General features: G+C 53.6%; 2 protein-coding genes and 1 long non-coding RNA gene across 6 annotated transcripts; 2 read left to right on the forward strand and 1 right to left on the reverse strand.

Annotated features, from left to right (window-relative positions):
- Nucleotides 1–15105, forward strand: HROB (homologous recombination factor with OB-fold). 2 transcript variants are annotated; one of them, XM_064583158.1, is made up of 11 exons: nucleotides 1–232; nucleotides 1386–1436; nucleotides 4665–5840; nucleotides 7101–7184; nucleotides 8565–8705; nucleotides 9300–9408; nucleotides 9596–9681; nucleotides 9978–10103; nucleotides 11898–12015; nucleotides 14210–14324; nucleotides 14500–15105. In XM_064583158.1, the coding sequence occupies exons 1-10, from the start codon at nucleotides 230–232 to the stop codon at nucleotides 14299–14301; spliced, it is 1986 nt and encodes a 661-aa protein (XP_064439228.1). In that variant the 5' UTR covers nucleotides 1–229; the 3' UTR covers nucleotides 14302–14324; nucleotides 14500–15105. The 2 variants fall into 2 exon arrangements, with proteins under 2 accessions (XP_064439228.1, XP_064439227.1); XM_064583157.1 differs by lacking the exons at nucleotides 14210–14324; nucleotides 14500–15105 and having other exon boundaries at nucleotides 11898–12990.
- Nucleotides 11122–19080, reverse strand: LOC123853935 (uncharacterized). 3 transcript variants are annotated; one of them, XR_010408669.1, is made up of 4 exons: nucleotides 19012–19080; nucleotides 17332–17481; nucleotides 15099–15334; nucleotides 11122–11383 (listed from the first exon to the last, which is right to left on the reverse strand). It is a non-coding gene; the product is annotated as an uncharacterized LOC123853935 (long non-coding RNA). The 3 variants fall into 3 exon arrangements; XR_010408668.1 differs by lacking the exon at nucleotides 19012–19080 and adding an exon at nucleotides 18889–18975; XR_010408667.1 differs by lacking the exon at nucleotides 19012–19080 and adding an exon at nucleotides 18664–18733 and having other exon boundaries at nucleotides 11123–11383.
- On the forward strand, nucleotides 18675–26926 carry ASB16 (ankyrin repeat and SOCS box containing 16). Its single transcript, XM_045888809.3, has 5 exons — nucleotides 18675–19163; nucleotides 21494–21761; nucleotides 24382–24442; nucleotides 25275–25388; nucleotides 25853–26926. The coding sequence occupies exons 1-5, from the start codon at nucleotides 18863–18865 to the stop codon at nucleotides 26036–26038; spliced, it is 930 nt and encodes a 309-aa protein (XP_045744765.2). The 5' UTR covers nucleotides 18675–18862; the 3' UTR covers nucleotides 26039–26926.
- The last annotated feature ends 346 nt before the right edge of the window (nucleotides 26927–27272 follow it).

A 27272-nucleotide genomic window follows, 5' to 3' on the forward strand; every position in this document is an offset into this window, starting at 1 on the left:
TGGAGTGGCGGCCACTTCGAAAGCGGCCCTGGGCTGCGGTCCCCGGCCTCCCGGCGGCCCTCTCTCGGCCCCCTCCCGGGTCGCAGAGTCCTGTCTTTGCGCCCTCGCACCAGAGACCCCGCTGCCCGGACTCCGCCTCTCCCGCCCGGGACAAGTCCGAGGCCCCGGCGACCCCTCGAGTCGGGGCCTGCCCGGCTAACCCTCGGTCGGGAGGCCGCCCGCCGTCGCCATGGTAATGCTGCGCCCCGGGCCGCGGAACTGCCTTCGGGCTTGCGGCCCCGCACTCGTGCGAGCTGCACGGCCGGGTTAGGGTTTGGGTCAGAGCGTGGTGGCTTCGGGACACCTGGGCTCTAGTCAGGGCTTGCCTGAGACCCTGGGAAGGCTCTCTCCACACACCTCCCTCTGGGCCTGGTTCCCTCCTGCTGCCTTCCATCTCTTCTTGGAGAAGTGCTCATCGTTCTCGGGGCGCTCAAACGTCACGCCTCCAGAGCCGACCCCCTCCCCCTAGCCGGTTACCCTCTGATCCTTGGACGCTGGGGGGTGGGTATGTCTAACTGCAGCTCTTGGCTGCTCTGGCATCTGGCGTTAGGCACAGCCCGCCGCGCTGGGCTTGACACATGCCTCAGAATTGGCTGCCCCAGCCCTGCTGCCTAGAAAGAAGGAGCTGTGGACCAGGGCATCCTGCCCTCCTGGGACGCTGGCTTTGGTGCATTGGATTAGATAGAAGGAAACCACTTGTTTCAGAAACAAGGCCACTGTGCTGGGCATGCCTGGATTTATGGTAACCTCTCCTACGTTTTTTTTTTTTTTTTAAGATTTTATTTATTTATTTGACAGAGAGAGACACAGCAAGAGAGGGAACACAAGCAGGGGGAGTGGGAGAAGGAGAAGCAGGCTTCCTGCAGAGCAGGGACCCCGATGCGGGGCCCGATCCCAGGACCCTGGGATCATGACCTGAGCCGAAGGCAGATGCTTAACAACTGAGCCACCCAGGCACCCCTCTCCTACGTTTGACATAGGTTCCCCAGGCCAAATCTTTGGGATGTTGCAAAATCCTTAGGCCCATGTGCACAGCGCTGAGTCTAAAGAATGACCCATGCTCCCTTTGTCAGCCTTCCCCTTGCCTCCTCCTCCCTCTTGCAAGGCGAATGCAGATGGACCCGAGTGGATTATTTTACAAGAAAGGACTCTAAATCATGTAAATCTTTAAGTAAATCCCATCTCTTCCCTCCTCATCCCTTATTCCTCCTTCAGCACTAGCAAAAAAACAAAACAAAACAGTACACCTGATGGTCTTGTTAGAATTGGAAGAAGCATAGTGAGGACAGAATGTACTTGCAAACAGTATCTCTCCTCCAACCTCAATTGCTTTGTTTTCCTTCCAGGCATGCAGTTTGCAGAAGCTGTTTACTGTGGAAGAAGAGTTTGAAGATGAGGTAAGGAAGTGTTGGTGATCAGAGATAGCAGAGGAGGTCTTGAGCTGTCAACACCCAGACCCAGAACATTTTGATGCAGTCTGCCCCAGCCTCCTTTTACTTGACACGAATAGCTTTTTTTGGCTGTGATTTGGCTGTGACAGGCTGAGAGAAGACGAGACATGTAAACAGCCTACTTAACTGTTTTAGAGGCAGAAAAACAGAGCTGCCTAATTGGCATACCTTTAAATTACAAGGGCCTTTGCCTGGAAGCTGGGTCATGTGGATGATTTAGTTCACCTTTATGATGGAATACTTGAGGTGGGAAGAAAGTTTATGGAGAACCAGAGACAACACAGTTAGTGGATGACAGGAGGCCTGGGGTCACCAAGTGGCTATGTGAGCCAGGGCAGATTACTTCACTCTCTGGCCTTCTGTTTTCTCTTCTGTAATAGGAGGGATGTTCTTTTGCCTCAGATTTTCTTCGCTTCCCTCTGTCTCAGAAGATGAGGGATTAGACTAGATCGGAAGCTGGCACATTAGAATCACTCCTGCTGAGGCCCTGACACACACCAATTAAATCGGAATTTCTGGGGATGGGCCCAGGCAGGGCTATTTCTAATCTTGGGGTATAGTCAGAGATCACTGAACTAGCTAGCAATCCCCACAGCTCTCTTCCCACTCAGATCCAATGGATATGGTTTCATCTGGGAGGTCCAAAATTGCTACCTGAAATCCTTCTCAGAAAGAGGCAGGATTTAAGTGAGTAAAATGCAAAAAAGGTAAGAATACAGCACCAACAACCAGGGTGAGGTCTTGGCCTCCTGATTCCAGGCTAACATACGTAGATACTAAACTACATTTATAGAGTAGAATTACTTTATTTATCAATGACAAGCCATTCAAACTTACTTTTTGTCTCCCAGTGCTGTGCTTTAAAAATCATGTTTAGAATTTGTCGAGATGCCCCATTTGTACCTAGTATGGTGATGAATGCTGCACCAGGGACCCAAGCCCCACGTTCCCCTTCCTATGAAGCTTTTGGAACCTAAGGTTTGAAAAGGAAAACAGACCTTCCTCAGACCTCTTAAAAACCGGTCTCTGGCATGTCTCATTCATTGAGGCCCTAAGACATGGTGACAGGGACACATATGGGTTCTAGTCCTGGTTCTGTGAAGTTACTTAACTTCTGAATCTCCACTTCTGCATCTGTAAAACAGGAATAATAACACCTATTAGGGCCATCATGAAAACTCATTGAGAGAATTCTGGTAAAATGTTTACATGGTCCCTGGCACCCAGTGCCATTTCAAACTGTTAGATGTTCTTGTCATCACTTGGGGACTTGAATTTTGTTTTTATATAAAAATTCAAAATTGCCAGCTTTGTTGAGGAGATGTGTCCTTGTCTTTGTCTTTCAGCTTTGGAAATGTGTAATTACAGGCTGAAAAAGTGACTGCTAAGTGCCCCACTTGGGTCTTACCAGGTGATGGGAGGACTGCTGAGCTGGCAATGGGATTAAGAGTGAAGGTCTCTGGAACACCTGGCTGGCTCAGTGGAGCATGTGACTCTTGATCTCAGGGTCTTGAGTTCGAGCCCCATGTTGAGCGTAGAGATTAAATTAAAAAAAAAAAAAAAGAGTTCAAGTTTCTGTTCCAAGACCAGTCCCTTTCCCCCTTCCCCAGGCGGATGACGTCATGTCTAAGAGTGAGCCCTTTAGGGGAAAAGGGATCCATCAACCTCCAGGATCATCAGGATTTCATTGCTGCTATAATTCTGATATTGCTAAATCCCATGGTAGTCCTGCTGGAGTATGCTACTCCTGATAATACACAAAGCAGGAAAAAACCTTGCCCTGGCCCAGACAGTCCAATGCAGCGGCAGAGGATGGTGGTGGAGGGGACCTTCCTGTCAGTTAAATCAGCAGCTCTGACTCAAAAACACCCTCAGAACAGGTCTGTTGCTCTTGAAGGTGTCAATCTCACCTTGCTTCCCAACTGGAATCCGTACTTAATTTAACTTGCTTGAAAAGCTATATTTAACTTCTGCCTATTTTGCTAGATCCAAGGCCTCTGGCTTACTGAAGGCTGTGTGTGTGAGTGTGTGTGTGTGTGTCTGGTGGGTGGGGGGAGGAGTGGGTTGAGGACAGGCAGCATGACCAGCTGGAGAGACCCCTATTGCACAGGCTGGACACCAGGAAACTTGTTTCCTTGAGATGCGTGTGTGACCTTGGGTGATTTGATTCTCGGTGCCCAGGTATGTTTGCTTCTGCTGCTCCCCCGCCCCCCAGGAGAAGCTACCTAAAGACTTAGCCTTAGAAAATTTCTTTTTTTTTTTTTTAGGACTTTTTTCCTCAAGTTTTTAATTAATTAATTTGTTTATTTATTTTTAGAGGGGGGAGGGGCAAAAGGAGAGGGAAAGAATCTCAAGCAGACTCCCCACTGAGCGTGGAGCCCAGTGCAGGGCTCGATCTCACAACCCTGAGATCATGACCTGAGCCGAAATCAAGAGTCGGACGCTTAACTGACTGACCCACCCAGGCGCCCCTCTTCAAATTTTTATTTAAATTCTAGTTAGTGGGGCGCCTGGGTGGCTCAGTTGGTTAGGCATCTGCCTTCAGCTCGGGTCGTGATCCTGGGGCCCTGGGATCGAGCCCCGCATCGGGCTCCTAGGTCAGCAGGGAGTCTGCTTCTCTCTCTACCCACCCCTCGCCACAGCTCGTGCTCTTTCTCTCTCTCTCTCTCTCACAAATAAATGAATGGAATCTTTAAAAAATAAATAAAATAAATTCTAGTTAGTTAACATATAGTGCTAAAGATTTTATTTTTAAGTAATCTCTACATGCAAAGTGGGACTTGAACTCACGACCCTGAGATCAGGAGTCACATATTCCACCAACTGAGCCAGCCAGGCACCCCTGAATGTTTCTGGGAGAAGTCTGGGGGTGCTGGGGCACCTGGCTGGCTCAGTCGGTGGAACATGCCACTCTCAATCTTGGGATTGTTAAGTTTGAGTCCCACATTGCATGTAGAGATTACTTAAAAAAAAAAAAAAAAAACTTAAAAAAGCGGGGGAGTGGGCTTATGGGCAAGGTCAAAGGTGGTGAGAGACCCCACCACAGCCTTCCATGCCTTGGTTTCTTGCTTACGTGTATCTGTGCCTACAAACATACCACATGCCTGAAACAGTAAAAGCAGAGTGTTTCTTGATTTCTGGATGCCAAGACCCACCGTCTCTGCTTCTTTGTAGGACTTCTTGTCTGCTGTGGAGGATGCAGAGAACCAGTTTGCTGGCTCGCAGCCTGTGAAGGCTGGGTGCCTGAGACCCGTCTCTTCCAGGCCACAGGACTCTGTGCAGGCACAGTCTTCTGGGCAGTTGCCATCAGGCCCCACTGCTCCTTCAGAGGTTTTGCGCCTGTCAGCTCTGGGACTCCGCCTTCCTACCTCCAGCATGCCTGGGGCCATCAGGGGTCCACCTTCCGTAGGAACAGCCCCCCTAAGGCCTGTCTCGACTTCTAGCAGCTGGACTGGCCATCAGAGACAAGTGATACTGACCGAAGTGCTCAAGGAGCCAGCCAGACCCCAGACCTCCGCTTCCTGCCCCCTGCTCAGGTTTGAGAGCCAGCAACCAGTGACTGGGGGCTTCGAGGGGCCTGAACAAGATGAATTTGATGAGGTCCTGGCAAGCATGGAGCTGGAGGGGCCTGGCATGGAGCTGGACATTGGAGTCAGCAGTGAGGCCCCAGGAATCCTGCCCACCTGGCATCAGGAGGACTCAACAGTGGCTAAAAAGGCCCGGGTAGCTGATCTGAGCAGGTCTTGCCAAAAGGGGCCCATACCTGCTCCCCACATACCTAGTGTCCTGTCAGCCCACGATGAGCCTCCAGAGCCTGTTGTCCACTGTAGGACTCTACAACCCCCCTTGAGATCTGGTGCCACCAGCAACCTTCCCATCCCAACTGCTTCAGTGCTTCCTGCTCAGCAGCCCCCCTGGGAAGCCTGTCGGAAGGGCCCCCCAGTTCAGGCACCACAGCCTCCCCAAGCGGCTGGCAGGCCTGTTTGGAGCAGGCCTCAAAACCATTTCCCTGGTCACTCATTCCAGTGTCCAAATGCCTCCATACCTGGCAAATCTCATTTTCCCGGACCACGAACTCCCAACTCGATCTGTTCTACTCCCTCAAGGACTATCTCTGGATCATTTCCCCAGAGCCCCTTACAACCCCGAGCTCCAGTGTCTTCTGTCAAGTGTCCTCTCAGCACCCCAAAGAGCCCCCATTCCTCCCCGGCTCCCCAGGCAGTTCTGCAGACGCCCATCGTCACCAACCACCTGGTGCAGCTGGTCACTGCCGCCCACCGGACACCCCAGCAGCCCGCCCACGCCAAAACTCGCCGCTTCCCCGGCCCGGCCGGGGTCCTGCCTCATCAGGTGAGGGACAGCTTGTCTTGGGCAGAAGCTGGACCTGTCCCGCACACGGGCGGGGGGGTGGGGCGGGAGGGAGAAGCAGGAGTTCCAGTGCCATCCAGTCCCACAATATCCTTACTCCTGGGGGGTGGGAGGGAAGGAAGGAAGTGTAGAGAGGGGGTTTCCAAAGCTGCAGAAGTTCAAAGAAGTGGGAAGGAAGAATTGAATGCTCGAAAAGCCACAGGTGAGAGAGCGCTTCAGGCTCTGAGAACTTCACGACTTTCCTTTGTTGAGCGCCTCCTGTTGCTAGCACTGGGGCGGGAAGATCCGTTCACTTATATTTACTAAGGACTTGTATGCGTTGGGCGATTTGCTTGGAACTGAGAACGCAGAGGTTAAAATAGAAGTAGCTCCTGTCCCAAGTTGTTCACGGCACAGCAGAAGAAGCCAATGTGAAGGAACGATGATACGTAAAATGCAGTGTCCCTGGGTGCTGTGGAGACACTGGGCTCCTTGGGCTTCCTGAGTGGGCTTTGGAGGGTCAGGGAGGAGGTTAACAGGTGTGTGTGTAGGAAGGCTGTGCTCTGGGAGGCATTTCAGCAGTGGGAAGACAGGGAAGAGTGTGTGCGAAGGCACAGAGGTGTAAGGGCAGGATGCTGTCAGAGGTACACGGAACAGGTCACTGTGGCTGGCGTGTGGGGTCCGCGTGGGGAAGCTGCGCTATGCTGACAGTTTGGATTTCAGCGATGGTGGAGGGACAGTATCCATCAAATCATCTTGGATCAGATTCCAGATCATGGGACCCTGAGGGTCCACTCTGGTTGTGATTGGTGTACTCCTTTTCTCGCATTTTAAGGGTGGTTCAAATAATTTCTGCCCGTTCCTTGCCCTTTGCTAGCACTCTAAGGAAAATCCAAGGAGGCCGTCCACATTCCTCCTGGGCTGGAGCTCTGTGGGGAAGGGGTAGGTCCCTGAGAAGGGCCTTGGGGAAGGCTGCCCCTGGGCCTATCCCAGGCCTCTCTATCCGGGTCATTGCCTCCTTCAGGAAGCCCTGGGTTCTGCTCCTGGGCCAGCTCCAGCTTCCTCACATTTCCTAAACAATCCCCAAAGCATCTTTTTTGAGCTGCCAACAAGGCTCCCGAGACTTCGTTAGGAGAGATGTGATATGTGTTAATTGTCCCTGATAGTTTCCTGAACTCATTATGTAAGCCAGACAAGAAGCTGTACTTGTAGGTAACAGCTGCTGTGCTTGCTCTCACCTTCCCCTTCCCTCTCCCCTTGTAGCACAGTGAGAAGAATCTGGAGGAGATCGTGGTTTCCACACCCCAGACTCCGACTCACAGTGCTCGGGCTAAATTCCGGACAGAGGTAACTAGTTCCACGCAAATGCTGATTTCCTGGGCATCGTTTAAGAGCGAGCAAGGGACATCCCTGTGGGTTCCAGGAGGTGGGAAGCAGTCTACGCTGCTAGGCCTGTTCCCGGGGTCATGCACCAAAGGTCACGCACATGGTGAAGGCCGTTTGGAGAGGTGGCGGTTTTACTGGCATAAGGGGAAGCCTCTCCTGATGCTGCCCGAAGTCATGCGTCCAGTCTTCTTTCTCATCTAAGAAAGGCCCAGCTAACTTCCATCTTCTCTCGGGGGAGGGAAGTGTCAGAAGTATGAGGAAATTGTATCTCAGGATCCCCTCCTCTCAGGTTTCGGGGAACTGAGCTGGGAAGCATCTGCCTTCGTCTGGCCTCCAGTGGGTTTCTTTTTGGTGGGTGAGACCCATCTTCCCTCCTCACTGGAATTCTGGTTGACCTGCTCTGCCCTCAGACCTACTTTTGCTTTTAATTCTCTTTGCTGCACTTCCACAGATCCACCAGCCCGCTTCAGATCCAGAGTAGCAAATACTCATCTGGATACAAAGCATTCTTTTTTTTAAGATTTTTTATTTATTTATTCGAGAGAGAGAGCGTGAGAGCAGGGCACAGGGAGGTGCAGTGGGAGAGGGACAAGCAGACTCTGCACTGAGTGAGGAGCCCGATGTGGGGCTCGATCCCATGACCTGATCATGACCCGAGCTGAAACCAACAGTCAGACACTCAACCAACTGAGCCACTCAGGTGCCCCAAAGCATTTTTTAATATAAGGAGGTTAATAGTCAAGCCAGAGGCATCCCAAATAAACTATGACTGGTTTCAAAATGGCTAAGGCACTCGGGGCGCCTGGGTGGCTCAGTCATTAAGCGTCTGCCTTCGGCTCGGGTCATGATCCCAGGGTTCTGGGATCGAGCCCCGCATCGGGCTCCCTGCTCGGCGGGAAGCCTGCTTCTCCCTCTCCCACTCCCCCTGCTTGTGTTCCCTCTCTCGCTGTCTCTCTCTCTGCCAAATAAATAAATCTTTAAAAAAAAGTGGCTAAGGCACTCTGGAAGCCTGTCAGTGTGTATGGGGGCTCCCTGGCCCTAAGACTTCTCGAGTCTATTACACAAGAGACGTAGCCTTTTGCTTCAATGCAACTAAAGTCAGGACTTGATTAAAATAAAATAAAAAAATAAAATAAGGAGCACCTTTGCTATCTCTGCTTAGTGAAAGATGTGCTATGCAACAAAATCTCACATACTGTTTTGTGATGTAGGAGAGGAGAGACTGGTCACCATGCTATAGGGAATTCGCCCTTCCCTCGCAGCCCCCCATCCTGTCTCAGCCAAGGTCTGTAGCAGGGTGAATCCATTAATGTAGGCTCCCCCTCTGCTCTGTGGTGCCAGATTGTTACTAGTTCCCAGCCATCGGCGGAGGAGGATTTTGGGCGAGGGCCCTGGCTGGCCATGAAATCTGCTCTGGGCCTGGACGAGAGAGATTCTACCTGCTTCCTCTGTACCTACAGCATCATCATGGTGCTGCGGAAGGTAAGGATCCTGGGTGCTGAGACGTGCAAGAAAGACCATTTTTCTCCTTTTCACCAACGTGCTGTCCTACTCCACCTTAGGAAAGGGGCTGTCCATTTGCTCCCTCTTACCCCAGGCCTATCTCTGAGCAGCTGCATGGAGGCCCTTTGGTTGTATCTTCCACTCACCCAGCATTTCACTACTATTGGGCACAGGTGGAAGGCGAAAGTGGGGTATGGGTATGTCTCTGCATGTCCAGGCCCTGGATGAGGTGGGGTGAGTACACGGCTACCTTTCAAGCTCCCTAGAGGTCCAGGGTCCTGTGCGGACATGTGCCCATGGCCCACGGTGATGGAGCTCTGTATAAATACATATATGCTGGAGAAAGGAAGCAGGGGGGATAAATGAAGGACCTGCCAGCCTCGGGTCTGCTAGAGAGAGAGAGACAGGATGAGTCCTTCAGACTGCCTTTTTGCCCTCCACAAATGGCAGATCCTCACCACATCTGTACTCTGCGCCCCCCCCCCCCCCCCAGCTCCCGGGTTGCCTTGGCACACTTGGGAACCTCACAGGTAGGACGTGGCTTGCTCAGCAAATGCCTCTCCTTGTAACCAGGCAGCCCTGAAGCAGCTTCCCAGGAACAAGGTCCCCAACATGGCAGTGATGATCAAGTCCCTGAGTCGGAGCACAATGGACGCCAGCGTGGTTTTCAAGGACCCCACGGGTGAGGAGTCAGGTCCTGGGAGAGTCTGATGAGTGGCCTTCGTTGAGTTCAGGAGATGAGGAGGAATCATCCTCTCCATTCGCAGACGGGAAAATTGAGGCAGTGAATGGCCCACTTCCCAGCCAGGGCCCAAACCAGTCCCTGTGCTGCCCTTGACCCAGACTGATGGGCCATGTGGTATTTGCAGGAGAGATGCAGGGCACGGTGCACAGGTTGCTGCTTGAGACCCGTCAGAGTGAGCTGAAGCCTGGCTCGGTGCTGCTGCTAAAGCAGGTATGGGGAGCTCCGAACGGGGACCTGCTCTCCAACCCTCCCACCCTGGAGAAGGCCCCTGAGTTGTCTGCCTGGCTCCCATTCTTCGGAGGTGGATGGGGATGAGGGGTTGTGCTGTGAGGGCAGGAGGGTGGGTGCAGTAAGTGGTTCTTCTCTGGCCCAGGGCTGGGGCAGAAGCGATTTGTGTGACCCTGGTGCTGAGGCCAGCAAGGGGGAGGTAGGCGGAGGACCAGGTGGCATCTGAAAGCATCTAGTGCTCCATGAGGGCTCTGACCTTCCCCCTTCCTCGGCTCCAGGTTGGAGTGTTTTCTCCTTCGCTCCGAAATCACTACCTCAACGTGACGCCCAACAACCTGGTCCATATTTACAGCCCAGATTCCGGGGATGGGAACTTCCTCAAGCCATCTCAGCCCTTCCCCAAGGTAAGAGGAGCAGGATGGAAAGGAAACTGACAGGGCCTCTTTCTGGCTGGATCTTCTGGTATCTTCCCGTCCATCACCCTGGGGAGCAGAGGCGTGAAGGGGGCCGTTGCCCTGAGGTGAAGCGATGCCTGCGGGGACGGGGCCATCTCCTCCTGTTCCTGGTGCAGCCGCCTGCCAGCCGGTACAGTAACAGGACCTGGAGTAGCTGGCTTCTCGGGGATCTGATGGCAGACTTGGGCATCGGAGAGGATAGGAGTTACCTGAGAACTAACCAGGTTGTGGGTTTCCCAGCGGGTGTGGCCCTCAGATCTGACTCAGGGTCAGATCAGCTACAGGCGGCAGCGTGGAGAACAGTGAGCCACGTATGGCCTGACGTGTGAGCCAGCCCTTGCCCTGCGTCTGCCCTCCGGGCCTCCACCTCCACTGGGTGAGGGGGCACCCGCACAGAACTCAGGTGGGGACACCCCCCTTTGGGGAACTAAAGGAGACTGGGGTTCCAGGGAGCTCCACTCCAGGATAAGAGTGCAGAGCCAGGCCTTGACTTGGCATATGGTGTCCCCTCTGTGGCCACCTCCCCCCTTCCTGGGATCCTGGGTTGTTGTCATGGCCTGGCCTGGGGGTCAGGAGACCTGGGTCATGTCCCCGCTCTGCTGGTAATTTGTAAGTGACCTTGGGCAAGTCCAAGTCCTGTCCCCACCCCTACTGTTGCTTCTTCTAAAAAGTGAATGGGTTAGACTTGATGACTTCTACTCAAGTTACACCTTTAGCTCTAACGGGCTACTTCCATTGCTCTCATCTTTCCCCTTAACCTTCCACATTTTCTCAAAATCACCCCACTTCCAAAAAATCATCCTTCTTTTTCTTTTAAATTTCAAGGTATCCACACACACTGACAAAAATTGAAATGGTACAGAATAAAGCAAAACGTGAAACTTACTCTTTTCCATTCCCATCCCCTAGGGCTAATGATAGTTAACAGCTTAATTACTAATTTCCATTACCTGCCTGTATATTAGCTAGTGTGCAGATAGTTGGTGTTTTGGGTTTTTTTAGATTTTATTTATTTATTTGACAGAGAGACACAGCGAGAGAGGGAACACAAGCAGGGGGAGTGGGAGAGGAAGAAGCAGGCTTCCCGCGGAGCAGGGAGCCCGATGTAGGGCTTGATCCCAGGACCCTGGGATCATGACCTGAGCCGAAGGCAGACACTTAACGACTGAGCCACCCAGGCGCCCCTAGTGTGCAGATTATTAAAAGCTTTTCTTCTTCTTCTTCTTCTTCTTTTTTTTTTAAGTAGGGGAGGAACAGAGAGAGAGAGAGAGAGAGAGAGAATCTTAAGCAGGCTCCATACCCAGTGCATTAGCCCAACATGGGGCCCAATCTCACAACCCCTGAGATCATGACCTGAGCTGAAATCAAGAGTTGGACGCTTAACCAACTGAGCCACCCAGGTGCCCCTCAAAGCTTATTTTTAATCCCCGGCTAAATCCTCAACATATTTCTGAATGGCCTCTTCACTCTGCTCCAGCTATATATAGATTTCCTAAAACACTAGATACCAACAGAATTAGGAAAGAAAATCGCCCAAAAAAGTTTTTTGTGTTTTTAATTATCTGCTGTTTGGGGTGTTTGGTATTTCAGCTCCCTCCCCTGGGGGACTGGCCTCTGCCACACTCCTCTGTTGTGTCTTTCCTGAACCCCTACCTATTCCTTTGAGGTTGTCTGGGTGGACATGGAACTGTCCAGAAGGATGTCAGGGGCACGGGCATTAGTAACCAGGCTCTCTGTCCCCAGAACCCAGGAAGCTTCCCTGGCAGCCTCCATCATGAGACTGCAAAGTCTGGAAAAGGCCTCAGAACAGCACGGAATGCAGAGGCAGTGGCATCCCCTGAGGAAGAACTCCCAGAAGCAGGTAAGGCAGGCAGCCCACCCAGGAGCAAAAGCGGTTCTCCTTCTATTTCCTCTTGGATAGCACAGCCAGGAGAATCTGGCTGCATCTTTTCCCTCCTTCTGTGAATCTTTGGGCCTTATAGAATCTTACAGAAATCAGATGTGGTATCTTTTCTGGCAAGGCTGTAGGCCACAGACTAATTAGCAGTGTGACCAGGGGCCACATAAAGCAAATACAGTGGGATCCACAGGTCTCCCCCGTTTCTAGACCATGTGGTTAGCCACAAGGAGGAGATGGACTGGCACCATCCTTGTACCTCACCTTGGGTCTTCCGGGGGCTGATTTCCCTATCCTGACTAAGCTCAGATACCCTTCAGGCAGTGCTGAGGAGTCAAACCTCCATGTGGTTAGAGTGGGACCAAGATACAGACCTGAGAAGCCCAAAAAAATACCTGTCAGGGTATGGCCAGCTTGTTCTTCAGGAGGCAGCATCACCCAGGTGAAGCTAGCACAGTCCAAGTCTGATCCTTAGCTTTTGGATTCCATAAATTCAACCCTGTCTGGCCCCCAAGTTCATGGGATTATGGGTAAGTGTCTCACATTAACCAAATTCACATTAGACCAATGGATAAACCACAAAGCCCATTTACTTACAGCCTATGAAAAAGTATCTACCCCTTATGCTGGAATCTTCTCTGGAATGTTGCACTCGTTCCTTATAAGTAAGCTGGCTGACAAGCCAAACCATCATCAGAAGGTTGCTGGTGGTCATGAAATAAGTGAGGAGAGTTGCCTGTAGAATATTGTGGCTGGTGTCACATCTCCATTGTAGGGACAGACTTGCCAAGCAGGTAACCACTGGACAGGGTGGTTAACTGGACCACCCTGTGACTGGACAGGGCTGGGAAACACCAATACTAGCTCTTACTCTGATTCCCAGTTTCCTAGGCCCACAATGTCTGCTCATTCGCCTTCATTTAACATCGAGTTTCCCCAAACGGTCATAGTGTAGCTAGTGAGGGGCACTTTTTTTTTTAAAGATTTATTTATTCATTTGAGGCGGGGGAGGGGCAGAGGGAATGGAAGAGAGAGGATCTCAAGCAGACTCCCTGCTGAGCACGGAGTTGAATGTGTGGCTCAATCTCAGGACCCCAAGATCATGACCTGAGCCAAAATCAAGAGTTGGACGCCCAACCGACTGAGCCACCCAGGCACCCCATCACCTTTTGCTGTTACAATCAAATTCCAGTCTTACTTCCCCAAGTATGGTGCTGGGCACCTTAATTAAATTTTGAATGCCAGCAAATGGACTTCCAGCAGCGTGTTTGTCAGGTGCTCTGTGCCAGACTGGAAGCTGGTCTCTGCAGGTGTAATGCCTAGTTCTTCTGACTCCGTGGGCTGCCTGAGCCCAGCCCTCACGCGGGACTTCTCTAGTTAGGAGCCATGACTCTGGCATCAGATGGAGCTTGAGTATGCTCCCCACGGGCAGGCTGTTTGACCTCTTTAAACTCCTTCTCTCAGATAAATTGGGGATGGCAACAGGAAGAACCATGCCCTGTAAAGGGTACTGTGAGGACTGAAAGGGACGAGTACAGCAGGTGTGGCCCTGAGCATGCGCTCAGCGAGTGGTAGCTGCTATTGTTAACAGTAATAGTACCAGCAGGGATTGCTGAGGTCAGCTCTATTTCCAAGTTCACAGACATAAGCACCCAGCTGAGAACTGCAGTCAGGGACAGTTACTTTCATTCCACACGCCCAGGAAGGCCCATCAGGGAAGGGGCTGATGTCTCGCCCTCTTCAGGTGAGAAACCAGATTAATGGATGCCATGATTCTGAATGCGTCTCATGGCTTTTCCCGGCCTTTTGTCTTCCTCTGTCCAATGAGCGCGTTGCACTAGCGGACCTCTGAAGCCTATCTGCTCAAGCGCTATGCCTCTGGATGGCAAAAGGGGTATCACCAAGGCCAAGGGGAGTGTCTTTCTTGACTGAAAGGCCCGGGCATTTTGTCCCTGTCTCTTGTGGTGTGTGCGTGTGTGGGAAGCAGAGGGAAGATGGGGGTCAGGCCCATTAGCCCAGTCACCACTGCCTGGGGGAGCTACCTCCCCAGCTGTGCAGCCAGGTCCAGGCCCCCCGAAAGGCAGGAGCTCTGGACCTGAGTCCTTTGGAACCCTAACGTTGTCACTAATTCTGTTTACCCTCTCCACGACCCCTGCAGATGACCTGGACGGACTCCTGAGTGAGCTCCCTGAGGACTTCTTCTGTGGGACCAGCAGCTGGGACTGCCCCACGGCAAGGCCCCCACCGTGAGCAGCCAGCCTCTTGGCACCCAGGTAAGGCTCTGGTTGGGTCTGATTGAGTCCCAGGGAGAGAGGAAGCCCAGCATGATGGGAGAATAAACAAAGCTCGGGACTATGGCTGCCCCTACCCAGGATGCCTTCCCTAGGAACGCCCTCGTCCCTCCGATTCTACACTGCTCTCACTTTGGGTCTTCTTTTGGCATTCCAGAACTCAGCCCAAGGATGGCCCTTCCACTCTACTGTCCTCCAAGCCCTTGGACGCAGCCGTTGTTCCTTTTCCTCCTGCCAACAGGGAAGGTGTGTCCCCCTCCGGCCTCCCCTTGACGTTAGAGGACCCCGATCCCTTTACTCCCTATTCCCTGGACAGCTGAGTCGTCACACCACAGCCGTGGCGACCTGTCCCTCTGGTCAGGGGAGGAACACTCTCAGACTTCCCTCCGCTTTGTCTCGAGAGGCCTGCAGCTGCCCAGCTCACCTGTGCTCAGGTTCCCAGGTGTGGGGGCGGGGCTGGGGCTGCATGCGGCATCTTGTTCAGAAATAAAGCAGCTGCCCACTTCACTAGCCTCCTCCTCTCCTTTCCACCCACCCCTGCTCCTTGTCCATCTGTCTTGCCGGTGGTGCTTTGGCTGGGGCGGAGCCAAGCTGCTCCTTTTCCTTTTCTCTCTCTCTCTTCATAAACTTTCCTTTTAGACAGTTTTAGATTTACAGAATTATTGCAAGATAATCCAGGGAGTTCCTATATACCCCACACCCAGTTTCCTCTGTCATTAGCCTCTTATACTAGGATGCACACTGCTTACAACTAACCAGCCAGTGTTGGGACATTACTATGAACCGAACTTCATGCTTTATTCAGATGTCTTCAGTTTCCCTGTCGTCCTTTTTCTGTTCCAGGACCCCACATTCCATTTAGTTGCCGTGCCTCCTTAGGCTCCTCTTGGCTCTGGCATTTCCTCAGGCTGTCCTCGTTTTTCATGACTCTGATAGCTGCAAAGAGTACGGGTCAGGCATATTCCAGGATGCCCTCTATTGGACTCTGTCTCCTTAAAAAAAGACGAGACCGGAGTTATGTGTTTTGCCGAGGAAGGTATATTCTCGTCACACATCAAGGGTTGATGGTGACCTGATGACCTGGCTCAAGTAGCATCTGTCAGGTTTCTCTGCTGTAAATTTGCTTCTTCTCCCTCTTCATGCTGTCCTCTTTGGAAGGAAGTCACTAGGTGCAGCCCACACTTAACAAACAAGGAGTTATGTTCCACCCTCTCTAAGGACAGAATATCTATATAGTTTATTTGGAATTCTTCCTCATTTCTTAGTCCTACATTCATATCCGTCTGGATTCATGGGTGTTGTCTTATGCGTTGGGTTGTAATCCAGTGCCACTTTACCGTGTGGCCAAGCAAGTGCTTGTCACTGTAGCTTTGCTGTGCCACCTTCCAGACCAGAGTTGGACAAGGGCCATGTGCGGGGTGTAAAAGGTGTAATTATACCAAGTCGCCAACCTTGTTTTCCTTTCTGGGATGAAGGGAAGAAAGGAATTATCCCCCAACTCGTGGTTGAGGGGGTGTGGGTTAAAGACCCTAGTCTGACCACCAGCCTCCCCTGCCTCAGCCCCAGCCTTCCCGAAGGGGCTGTGAGTCCGAGGCCGCCAATGGGCTTGGGTACTGCTCTGGGGAAGGACGCTCATCTCTTTCTTCCCAAAGAAAGCCTGACCCCCTGGATCCCCGTCTCAAAGTTGAAGTGAGTGAGTGCTGCAAGAATTCCATGTTCAGCAGGCTGTTAGTGGGGCCCTGTTCGAGAAGGCTTTTGTGTTCCAAGCCCAGGAGCAAGAAGGGGCTAATTCACTAGCAACCCTCCTACCTGAACAGGTCGTGCACTTCCATCTCTTCTACCCACTGCTAATTCCCCAGCTCTGCCGATGCAGCTCAGATCTGGGCCGCAGCCCATCTACCCTGTATGGTCTTCCTGCACCTAAACCACCCCATACCCCTGGCCCGCACAACCATTCCCCACTCAACTCCCTTGAGCCCTGATCTCTACTTCTCACAGTCCTGACCAGGGTCCTGGCCTCTTGTGTGCTTCATCACCCTACAGGCTCAGCTCCCAGAAGGCAGGGTGGGGAATCCAATCACCTAGCATTGTTCTATCACTAGACCTGGGTTCCCTGTGGGTTCGTGCGTGGGCTGGAGTAAAAGCCTCCTCTTTCTGCCCTCAGGAAGCTAAGGACAGGAGACAGAACACAGGATATCTCTGGGGACTGGGTTGTAGTCAGAGTACCTTCAGGCGCATATGACAGACAAGAAGGCTGCAGAGAGGCTGAGGAAGTCAACACAGCCTTGCACCCCACACGTCATGGCTACTGTGCGCCTCAGAAGGGGACACCCACCCCACCTTGGCCCCTCTTGGCCCCACCCAGCCTTGTCAGCTCCCAACCCTGGGAACTCAGCTGTGGGTGCTCAGCCAGGCCGTTGGCGGGGCAATTAAAACACCAAATGGGTTCCAACAGGGTTAATCACAGCTGCATTTATAGAGGCGCCTTTCTCTGAGGATCTCGAAGACCTTGCTGTGCATGATCTCATCCCTCCCTCTGGGATCCCCCACCCTGGAATACCACCAAGAAGCTGGGGCCAGAGTGGGTGAACGGCAGGGTAGGGGCAGTGCCGGAAGCGGCCCAGGCTGCTGCCACCCCCCTGGGCAGGCAGATGAGCGTTTGCTCTGGCAGAGAACAAGGGCCCTCAGTCGATGCCCTACACACGAGGGGCCAGCACGCGACGAGCCGAGCGCTCCCAAACACCACATCCAGACCTACTGTGTGCCCGGCCCTGCTGGGTTGCAGAGACCCAGCTGACTACATTCAGGTCCTGCTCCGGAGCCCACATCCAGCAGGGCGGGCTTCTGTCCACGGCACATTGGGACAGGCCCTTCACAAAGTACGTGTGCGGTCCTCCTGGAGCACCGAGGGGGGCATGGCGGGGAAGGCTGAGGGGCCGCCACGAGAATGCCACGTGCACGAGGCCCTGAGCTGAGGCGTCGGGCTTACCTGGAGAGGGATGATGTTGGAAGTCAGCAGAAGTTTTCGAGCTAGGAAATGAACCGTCTTCGACAGATCCTGCCACCTGGGCGGCAGAGCCGAGAGGCTGTGGCCAGAGAAAGGAACACCAGGAGGCTGGGCTGGTCCCGGTGAGGGGCACTGCGAGGGTGACCGACAATGTGACAATGGGAGCTGGAACTTGTTTGCGTGAGGGGACCAGGGAGAGGAAGAAGTCCGAGGTCACTGTGCACGGGCGGGTGCAGAGCCAGGGAGGGGAGGAAGTGGGGCGGGCAGGGGGGCTGGGAGAGCCGCCGCGCTGGGGGACACAGACCAGGCCGACCCGAGGGGCTGAGGGGCTGCCCGCCCGCACACTGGGTGAGGTGGGGTGGTTAGGAGAGCTTCCGAGGCCTCCCGGGGCTAGCATCCCCCGCTCCGCCCGCCCCTTCCCTTCCCGGGCTCCGCAGAGCATCAGCCAGGGCTGTTTCATGGCCTCATTCCTCCCCCTAGAGGCTCCTGGAAGCAGAGCTGCTTTCTCCTGAGAGTGAATGGGTTTGTGGCTTGAAGGTCTCTTCGGTCAGAGTCCCCAGAGTTGCCAGGTCAACCCCTCGGCCTTCCTCAGGCAGGCAGGTGAGCCCTTTTAGGAGCTCAGGGATGGAGGGACATGAGATTTGTGGCGGGCAGTTTCTAGAGGCCGCGCTGTCCTGCTAGGGGGGCGGGGAGAGGCTCTCACCCCTGGCCACCCTCAGGTGGCCACAGCAGCATGAGCCAGTGCCGCATCTATGCAGTCCGGCCAGCTGGGGTCCTAGTCCTGGCTCCGCCGCTCACAAGCTGTGACCTTGTTAAGCCTAAGTTCCTCATGGTTAAGACCGACACAAAAGCACCCATTTCAGAGGTGCTCCACTGTGATCATTAGCCTGATTGTGTACTTTATGGTCAAAACCAAGCTTTTTACCCTCAGGGAGCCAGGAAGTATGGCCCTTGGAGTGAAGACGGATATAAAAGTGATGTCCTTGGCGTAAAGCCCCGTGCACACATGCACAGTTACCCAGACTACTGCGGACACCGGAAGAGCTGTTTGGACCCGTCTCCGCCTGCCCTTACTTCCTGGGCTGGGGTCTGCCCTCCAGCCAACAGCTGAGAGGCTGGGGGCCTCTGGCTCTTCCTGTCCTGCCCATCTCCCAGATCGACTGTTTCACTCCCCTCGGACCTTGCCAACCCAAGCCGCTCCCTCCGGGCAAGTGGGAGGATGCCGACCCTGGGGTTCCTGCTGCCCCCTTGGGAGGGCATCAACAGGGCAGGGGTTGGCCTTGGCCCTGGGCTGGGGGGGGGTTGGCCCAATACCTTCTCTGCACCAGGATCATGACTCTGGGCAAATGGCGTTTACCAGGCCGGCGAAGGACCTATTTATAGCCTCAGCTGCTCCTCGGGCCGGGTCACAAGGGAGGGGCAGGGCGGCTGCTCAGAACACGGGGGGTAGGCGGGCTGGGGGAACCCGGCTCTGCCCAGCTGCCGCTGCCCAGCCCCCCCGGCGCCCCTCCCCATGGCAGAGGAGACCTTCCCATTCACCTCCTCCACGCGGCGGGCTCTCCGGCTACAGCGGGAGTGGCTGGAGTGGGAGGACCGGCGGCGGGCCGCGGCCCAGCAGTGCCGTAGCCAAAGGTGCCCCCCCAGTGCCCGGGCCCGCCTCACCAGGCCGCGCCACTGCTGCCGAGACCCAGCCGTGCACAACGCTCTGTTCTCCGGTGACCTGCGCCAGGTCCAAGCCCTGTTCCAAGAGGAAGACGCTGCCAACATGACTGTGGAGACTGTGAGCAACCAGCTGGCCTGGTCAGCTGAACAGGGTAGGGAGCACCCGGTGGGGCAGAAGAGGACGAAGGGAGAAGAGGGTGGGGGTGGGGATGGGGGAGAGATTTGGCCCCATCCCCTCCCTCCAGAACACAGACTAGACCACTGCTTTCCACACCCATTCTAGTTCCCTCCTCAGCAGAGAGGAGGCGTAGTGGTTTGTATGTCTTTTCAAAATTAAAATTATATTAACATATCAATTACATAGGAATACAGTTATATTCTAATGCAGTATTTTCTCAGAATATATATATGTAAATAAATATATACACATTTATATGTTTTTTAAAATTTTATTTTTAAGGGGCACCTGGCTGGCTCACTTGGTAGAGCATGTGACTCTTCATCTCAGGGTCGTGAGTTCAAGCCCCACACTGGGTGTGGAGCCTACTTGAAATAAAATAAAAATTAAAAATAAGTAAGATTTTATTTTCAAGTAATCTCTACACCCAGCGTGGGACTTGAACTCACAAACCTGAGATCAAGGGTCGCATGCTCCACCAACGGAGCCAGCCAGGCATCCCCACATAATATATATATTTTTTAATTTGAGAGAGAGAGTGTGTGTGTGCAGTGGGGAGGGGCAGAGGGGGAAGGAGAGAGAGAATCCCTAGAAGACTCCCCGCTGAGCGTGGAGTCCAATGTGGGACTCATCTCAGGACCCCAAGATCATGACCTGAGCCAAAATCAAGAGTGGGACACCTAACCGACTGAGCCACCCAGGCACCCTGTCCCCACAGTGCATAAATTATATTGTATGAGGGTGCCATGATTTATATAACTAGACCCCAAACAGACTGGGTAGATTGGGTTCCTTTTTTGTAAAATTAGTTTTAATAGCAATATGATGAACATCTTTGTGTACTTGCCAGATAATTTCCTTAGGCTCTATTCTGACCAGTGGGTTTGTCCACGTAAACCAAATACCTCAACTGAGATCACCCTGCTCTTAAGACTGGCAGAGATTGCCCCAAGCCCCACTCATGGATCTGGGGGCCCCAAATCCTTGGAGAGTTTACATTCTCACAGTCACTGCAAGCTCCAGGTTCCTGCTGGGCTTTAACTCTTAGAGATATAACCCTACCCAAGGTATTTTGGTCTTGTCCTGCAGTATGTCTATCATCCCCCAAATGGAACTTGGCCTTAATTTCAATCCTAATACAAAACAAAACATGCTTTACCCAAAATTTGACAAACCCAGGAATTTACTTCACCATAATACAAACAACTTAAACAGTTAGATATTAGGCATCTATATTCTTTATTTTTTTAATTTTTTTTTTTTAAGATTTTATTTATTTGGGGGCACCTAGGTGGCTCAGTCGTTAAGCGTCTGCCTTCGGCTCAGGTCATGATCCTAGGGTCCTGGGATCGAGCCCCGCATCGGGCTCCCTGCTCACGGGAAGCCTGCTTCTCCCTCTCCCACTCCCCCTGCTTGTGTTCCCTCTCTCGCTGTGTCTCTCTCTGTTAAACAAATAAAATCTTTAAAAAAAAAAAAAAAAAAAAAGGCAGACGCTTAACGACTGAGCCACCCAGGCGCCCCTAGGCATCCATATTCTTTAAACAAGTCCTTGGCCACTTCTACAATTTAGATCCGACACTAGTCACAAGATCAGCCACTCACCCAACTCTTCCTTTCCCCACCCCCACCTCTTATTCTCCCCTCCACCTTTCCCCCACTTTCACCCTCCTCTCCCCCATCTGCCCCAGGAATATCCTAGAACTCCAAGCTAGGCTCCTTGGTCATTCCCAAGCTCAGCTCCAGGCCCTCCTATGCATAACTCAAACCCACCCCCAACACCAGAACACCCTAGTGAACAAGAACCAAGGAATCCATGAGGAGCTCAAAGACCCAGAGGTTTCCTTAACAGGATTAACTCTCTTCAGTTGCCCTTGTGATTTTAAAGAGCAATTACCTTTTTTTTCTTCTATGACATACATACTGTTTTGTTACAGATTGACAAACCATTCTAAAAGGCTATTCCAGGGGTGCCTGGGTGGCTCAGTCGGTTAAGCGTCTGCCTTCAGCTCAGGTCATGATCCCAGGGTCGTGGGATCGAGCACCCGCATTTCTCCCTCTCCGTCTGCCTGCTGCTCACCCTGCTTGTGCTCTCTCTCAAATAAATGAAATCTTTAAATAAATAAATAAATAAAAGGCTGTTCCAATATACACTCCAAGTTCAGGGCTTGATTGCTTAGCCCCTCCCCATAGTTACAGCCTGGCACATGATTCGTGCTCAGGCCAAGGGTGCAGAGGGACGGCCATGGTCAGGGCCTGCCCTGGGAGTCTCACACACCACTCCCCAACCCTACCTGCTCTCCCCAGGGTTCTGGGTGCTGACCCCCAAGACGAAGCAGACGGTGCCCCTCACCATCGCTGCTGCCCAAGGCTACACTGACTGCGCCCGCCACCTGATCCGGCAGGGAGCTGAGCTGGATGCCCGGGTTGGGGGCCGGGCAGCCTTGCATGAGGCCTGTGCCCAGGCCCAGTCTGACTGTGTGCAGCTGCTGCTGACCTTTGGTGCCAAGGCCAACGTGTTGTCCGAGGAGGGCACGACCCCCTTACACCTCTGCACAGCCCCTGAGTCCTTGAAGTAGGTACCCAGGGGAGGGGTGTGTGTGTGTGTGTGACTCCAGCTGACACGGCCAGGAGAAGGGGAGAAGCACCTCACATACACACATCCTCATGACAATCTAGGAGACAGGTCTCATTCCACTGGTGAGAAAACTGAAGCTCGGAAAGGTTTAGGGACTTGTCCAAGGTCATATAAGCTAAGCCCAGGAGGCAGAAGCCTTGTTGCCTTTTTGGAAAACCCTGTTCCAACTGCAGTCCCCTATCCCCTGTGAATCCTCTGTAGCCAAATTCCTACCTGTTTCGAGGTGGGCATCAAGAAAGATGTAGCCCTTGGGCGCCTGGGTGGCTCAGTTGGTTAAGCGACTGCCTTCGGCTCAGGTCATGATCCTGGAGTCCCGGGATGGAGTCCCGCATCGGGCTCCCTGCTCGGTGGGGAGTCTGCTTCTCCCTCTGACCCTCCCCCCTCTCATGTGCTCTCTCTCTCCTCTCATCCTCTCTCTCAAATAAATAAATAAAATCTTAAAAAAAAAAAAAAAGACGTAGCCCAGTGTTTCCCAGCCTTAGTACAAGGCCTCCCCCCACACCCCCCCTCCCACATTTTTAAGATCAACAGGTTTTTTGGGGGGGGGTGGAAGGTTGAGCAAAATGGGCGAAGGGGAGTGGGAGATACAGGTTTCCAATTATGGAATGGGTAAGGCTCAGGAATAAAAGGTTCAGCATAAGGAATATAGTCAATGATACTGTGATGGCGATGTAACAGGACACGCGGTAGTTACACTTGCGAACATGGCATAATGTATAAACTTGTCAAGTCACTAGGTCCTGCACTTGATACTAATGTAACATTGTGTGTCAACTATACTTAAAAAAACAACAGGTTTTTCGACCCCCTGCCTGATGGTATTTGTACTTTTACAAATCAGGTCCACAGCCGGGGCTGGCCGTGGTGAGGACACTCCACAGCCCACATGCTGGGACTTCTCCCTAGCTGGATCTAGAGCAGTGATGGACCCAGAAGTGATTTTGATTTTCCAGCCCTTTCTTGAATTCTTACGAGCACACAGTGTGCTTTCCAAAAGACTATCCTTTTAAGTGAAACTTACTGAAACCCTACTGAATGAGCTTTTCAGGGTTATTTAAATGTAGTATTTAGAAACAAAACTTAGGGGCACCTGGGTGGCTCAGTCCTTGAGCGTCTGCCTTCGGCTCAGGTCATGATCCCAGGGTCCCGGGATCGAGCCCCGCATCGGGCTCCCTGCTCGGCTGGAAGCCTGCTTCTCCCTCCCCCACTCCCCCTGCTTGTGTTCCTACTCTCACTGTCTCTCTCTGTCAAATAAATAAAATATTAAAAAAAGAAAGAAAGAAAAAGAAACAAAACTTAGCCCATGATTAGAATTGGCTGAGGAAAAAATTCAGCAGTTTATAGATGGCTGGCTGCTACTGCATTTTTGGCCACTGAGCCAAGCACCTACTGGACCTATACACTGAAAGGAACAGAAATTCTGGCCATTTTGGGGGAGGGACACTGGGTCATCAGGGTTTCGTCGGGGTTGCTGTGTCTACTCCTGAGCTTCCAGTGGCTGCCATTCTGGCTTTTTAATTATAAATGACTCTTAGTTTAATTACATCATTAATTTTGTTTCATATTTGGTTTACCCCCTGGTGGTTAATGATGCATATTTGCCTCAACAGTGTTCTGGCCTATAGTTTTTTGTTTGTTTGTTTTTTAGAGAGAGAGCATGCAGGCCCATGAGATTGGGCGGGGGGAGGACAGGGAGAGGGAGAGGGGCAGGGGGAGAGAGAGAATCTTAAGCAGCCTCCACACCCAGCACTGAGCCGGCTCAGTCTCACAACCCTGAGATCATGACCTGAGCCAAAATCAAGAGCCAGACGCTTAACCCACAGAGCCACCCAGGTGCCCCATGCTCTGGCCTATAGTTTTTCCAGGAACTAGGAGACCATGATACAGGTGCTCCCTAAAATCTAGTTTTTGTTGTTTGGTTCCATTTGTTTTCTCTAGGGGAAACGAGCAGACTGATCCTCAAATGCCTTCCTTTGCTTGAATGGGTATCACTGGTCTGGAAGGGTGGTCTTCAAGTTTGGCAGCATGAAGAAAATATTAGGACTTCTATGCCTTTTTCTTTCCAGCTCATATTCTAATTTTCTATGTGTAACATTCATAGTGGACACAGTAGTGGGTTTTCAAGTTTTTTGCATTATCAAAATGTTAGCAGACCACTGGCAAGTGATTCAGAACTAGGCCTTGAGGTCTCAGTCCACTCTGGGAGTCAGGTTTTGGAAACAAAAAATTAGCCCATGATTGGAACTTACCGAGGAAATAAACAGATTCTGGGAGGGACCGTCTGAGGCAGTGAGTACCCATTCTGACGCAGCCTCTGACTTGCTGTGTGTCCTTGGCTGTCCTTCCTCGGTCGAGTTTTCCGTCACTGAAGATGCTCCTGGGGACATCATGGGCCTCGCGACTCTGCTGTCGGTCATCGGGCTTCTGTGAGTCTGATGGTGGACGCCAGGCTCGCCTCGATGGCGTGCCGGGTGGGAAGAAACGGGGAAGGGGATGACAGCCGGCCAGGCCGTGGGCCCTCAGGATCGGTCTCTGGGCCTTGCGCCTTGCCCCCCAGGTGCGCCAAGCTGCTGCTGGAGGCGGGAGCGGCCGTGAACGTGGCGGCGCGGGACAGCGAGGTGACGCCCCTGCACGTGGCGGCGGCCCGCGGCCTGGACGAGCACGTGGCGCTCTACCTGGAGCACGGAGCCCACGTGTACCTGCGCGCCAGCCAGGGCGAGACGGCCCTGAACGCGGCGTGCGCGGGGGCCGAGGGCCCAGGCAACGGCGGGCGGCACCGGGCGGCAGCGCGCCGGCTCCTAGCGGCCGGGGCTGATGCCCGCGCTGCCGGCCGCCAGCGCCACACGCCGCTGCACGACGCCCGTGCCAACGGCTGCGGGGCCCTGGCCGAGGGGCTGCTGCGCCACGGCGCCTGCGCTCGAGTGCCCAACGCGGCGGGCCACGCCCCCCTGGACTGCGCGCTGCTGGCCGTGCAGGGCGCCCCGGCTGGGAGCCCGAGGGCCTCTTGGCCGCGCTGCTGGACTACGCGGCCCAGCCTGTGCGCCCTGGGGTGCGCGGGGAGGGCCTGCGGAAGGAGGCCCCAGTTGAGCGGGGGAGCCTGAGGCTGGAATTGCCCTGCCGCCGGGGAAGGTGGGCGTAGGGGGTAGGGGGTGGGGGGCAAGAGACTAAAAGCCCGGTCCTGTAGCCAAAGGTCTGTCCTCACCTTGGGAAGGACCACTGAGGGCTATGGGGGAGCGTGTGGAAGGACAAAAGAGCTCCCAAGGAAACTGGCCAGGGCCAAGAGGTTGCAGCCCACAGAAGTTGGGGTAAACTGAGGCATAGGAAAGAGGAGAGACTCAGACCTTAGCCTCCCAACTTTGGGTGTGAGTGGGGCTTTGGCTTAGGCTGGACTTGGTTCTGCCCTTGGTTGGGAGAGCCATGGTGACCCTAACACCCTCTTTTGATTCCTAGATGCTGAAACACTGTGCCAACTTCCCTCGGGCCCTGGAAGTCCTGCTTAACGCCTACCCTTGTGTCCCCTCCTGTGATACCTGGGTGGAGGCAGTACTCCCAGAGCTGTGGCAGGTATGTCCACCCCAGGGCACAGCTCCTTCCTGGGCTCTGGGGGAGATGGAGAGAAAGGATGAGCCCTAGGCCTTATCCCTGCAGGATGGGCTCCCCTCCCTCCCCCGGGGTCTCCTGCCGCCTAGCAGCTCAGAACACCCTCTAATCCCACACACCTCTCCAGCCTCTCTCACTGGTACCAGCATGGACATTAATCAGGTATCCCTGACTCAGCGGGCACTGTGTCCGCATCTTTGGAGTGGTGGGTGCAGACATGGCCGAGACCCTGCCCTACAGTGTGGTCCCATCTCCCATGACCCCTGCCGGGCCTCTGGGTTCTGAATCTGAGTCTTTCAAGCTTCACCAGACACCCGGGTAGGGGCATATTGCAAATTCCCTGGGGCCCCCAGTGCTAGGTCATCCCCAGATGGAAGGGCAGGATCAAGGGTGCTGGGCCATCTGATCCTGTTCTACTCCTGGCTTAGGAGCACGAAGCCTTCTACATCTCAGCCCTGAGCATGGTGAACCAGCCGAGGCGGCTGCAGCACCTGGCCCGGCTGGCTGTGCGTGCTCAGCTGGGTAGCCGCTGCCGACAGGCCGCTGCTCGCCTCCCGCTGCCCCCGGTCCTCAGGGACTACCTGCTGCTGTGTGTGGAGGGGCGGATCCAGTGAGCCCCATGCCAGGGTGCTCCCGGAGCTGGTTCTGCCCCCTCCATCGGTCGTCTCCCTACAACCCTGGAGGACCAATCCCTGGCTCTCTTGCCCTCCCCAGCCGGCTCCCCCCTTCACTGGCTTCTTGAGCTACTCACTGACCTCCCGCCCGACCCGAGCTGCAGCTTCCAATGGGAAGGTCTGCACACTGAGCCTTCACCCGCCTCCGTCTCCTTTGCTTAAGTGGATGGCCCCTCCAGCCCAAGCCACGTGGGGGTGATCCTTGTTGCTCCTCCGTCCCTTGCCACCTATGTACCTGTTTGGCCTCCTAAAGAGTGACCGACTCCGTCTATACCTGCACTGCCTCTGCCCAAACTGTCTTTGTTGCTTGAAGGGAGGACCTCCCTGCTTGGTCTTGAAACCCGAGTCCCACAAGGATGCCAGAGCCCCTTCGGGAATCACAACTCTGATCATGCCCTTCGGTGGCTCCTCACCACCTTCAGGCTAAAATCTGAATTCAGTAAATAGACAGATCTTCTACCCCCGCCTCCGCCAAGCTCTCTGGTCTTCTGATTCCCCCTTCCCCCTCTGAGGTTCCTGTAATCCAGCCTCCTCAAACTGGGCAGCCTTGCGGCTTGCTGGATATGACCTGCTCCGCTTTGCTTCTAGGCGTTCTGCATGTGCTGTTCCCTCTGCCTGGTCTACCCACCAGTGATGCATGATGTCTTAAACATGGTCACTCCACTTGTGGTCTCTAAGGGCCTGTGACAGGAGGACAAGCCACTAGCTGTCCCCCCCCCCCCTCACTTCCTCCTCTGGTCCCAGAGTCAAAAGTACCATCCTTCATCTTTAAGAACCTTTTACGCCAAGCCAGTTTTTGTGAATGCAAATAAATGATGTGTGCCCAGAGCCCAAGCGTGTATGTGTTAGGTTGGCATGCGGCTGACATACCCCTCACTCCATGTTTATCGCCCCACCACGGAGCACCTATTACTCTTGTGATAGGAAAAAGGGTAAAGGAACAACAGAAGGCCGTTGCCAGACCCCAAGCTTGTAGTACCCACCGCAGGAGGGTCCTTTTGCTGAGGGACCCTGGGCTGTCCACTGCCATTACCATTTGGAATCAACACAGTAGAGATGGGTCAGGAGTCCCGGGGTCGGCCTCCTGCAGCTGTTGCCAGCCTCCTCGCCTCTGTGGAGAGTTGTATCTGCGGAGATTCCCTTTCACCAACACGAAGACAATTTCGTACCTTGT

This window comes from Mirounga angustirostris, unplaced genomic scaffold (genome assembly GCF_029215605.1).
Source record: "Mirounga angustirostris isolate CCGP_5_RB_7025 unplaced genomic scaffold, mMirAng1.0.hap1 SCAF_17, whole genome shotgun sequence".
NCBI lineage: Eukaryota > Metazoa > Chordata > Mammalia > Carnivora > Phocidae > Mirounga > Mirounga angustirostris.

Excerpts from the sequence above, each read along its gene's own strand:
- ASB16 (XM_045888809.3), top strand. The coding sequence starts at position 18,863 with ATGGCAGAGGAGACCTTCCCATTCACCTCCTCCACGCGGCGGGCTCTC. Across the intron at positions 19,164-21,493 it reads GGCCTGGTCAGCTGAACAGG|GGTTCTGGGTGCTGACCCCC; the intron begins GTAGGGAGCACC and ends TGCTCTCCCCAG. Across the intron at positions 24,443-25,274 it reads TGGCGGCGCGGGACAGCGAG|ATGCTGAAACACTGTGCCAA; the intron begins GTGACGCCCCTG and ends TTTGATTCCTAG.
- HROB (XM_064583157.1), top strand. Across the intron at positions 1,437-4,664 it reads AAGAAGAGTTTGAAGATGAG|GACTTCTTGTCTGCTGTGGA; the intron begins GTAAGGAAGTGT and ends GCTTCTTTGTAG. Across the intron at positions 8,706-9,299 it reads TCATCATGGTGCTGCGGAAG|GCAGCCCTGAAGCAGCTTCC; the intron begins GTAAGGATCCTG and ends CCTTGTAACCAG.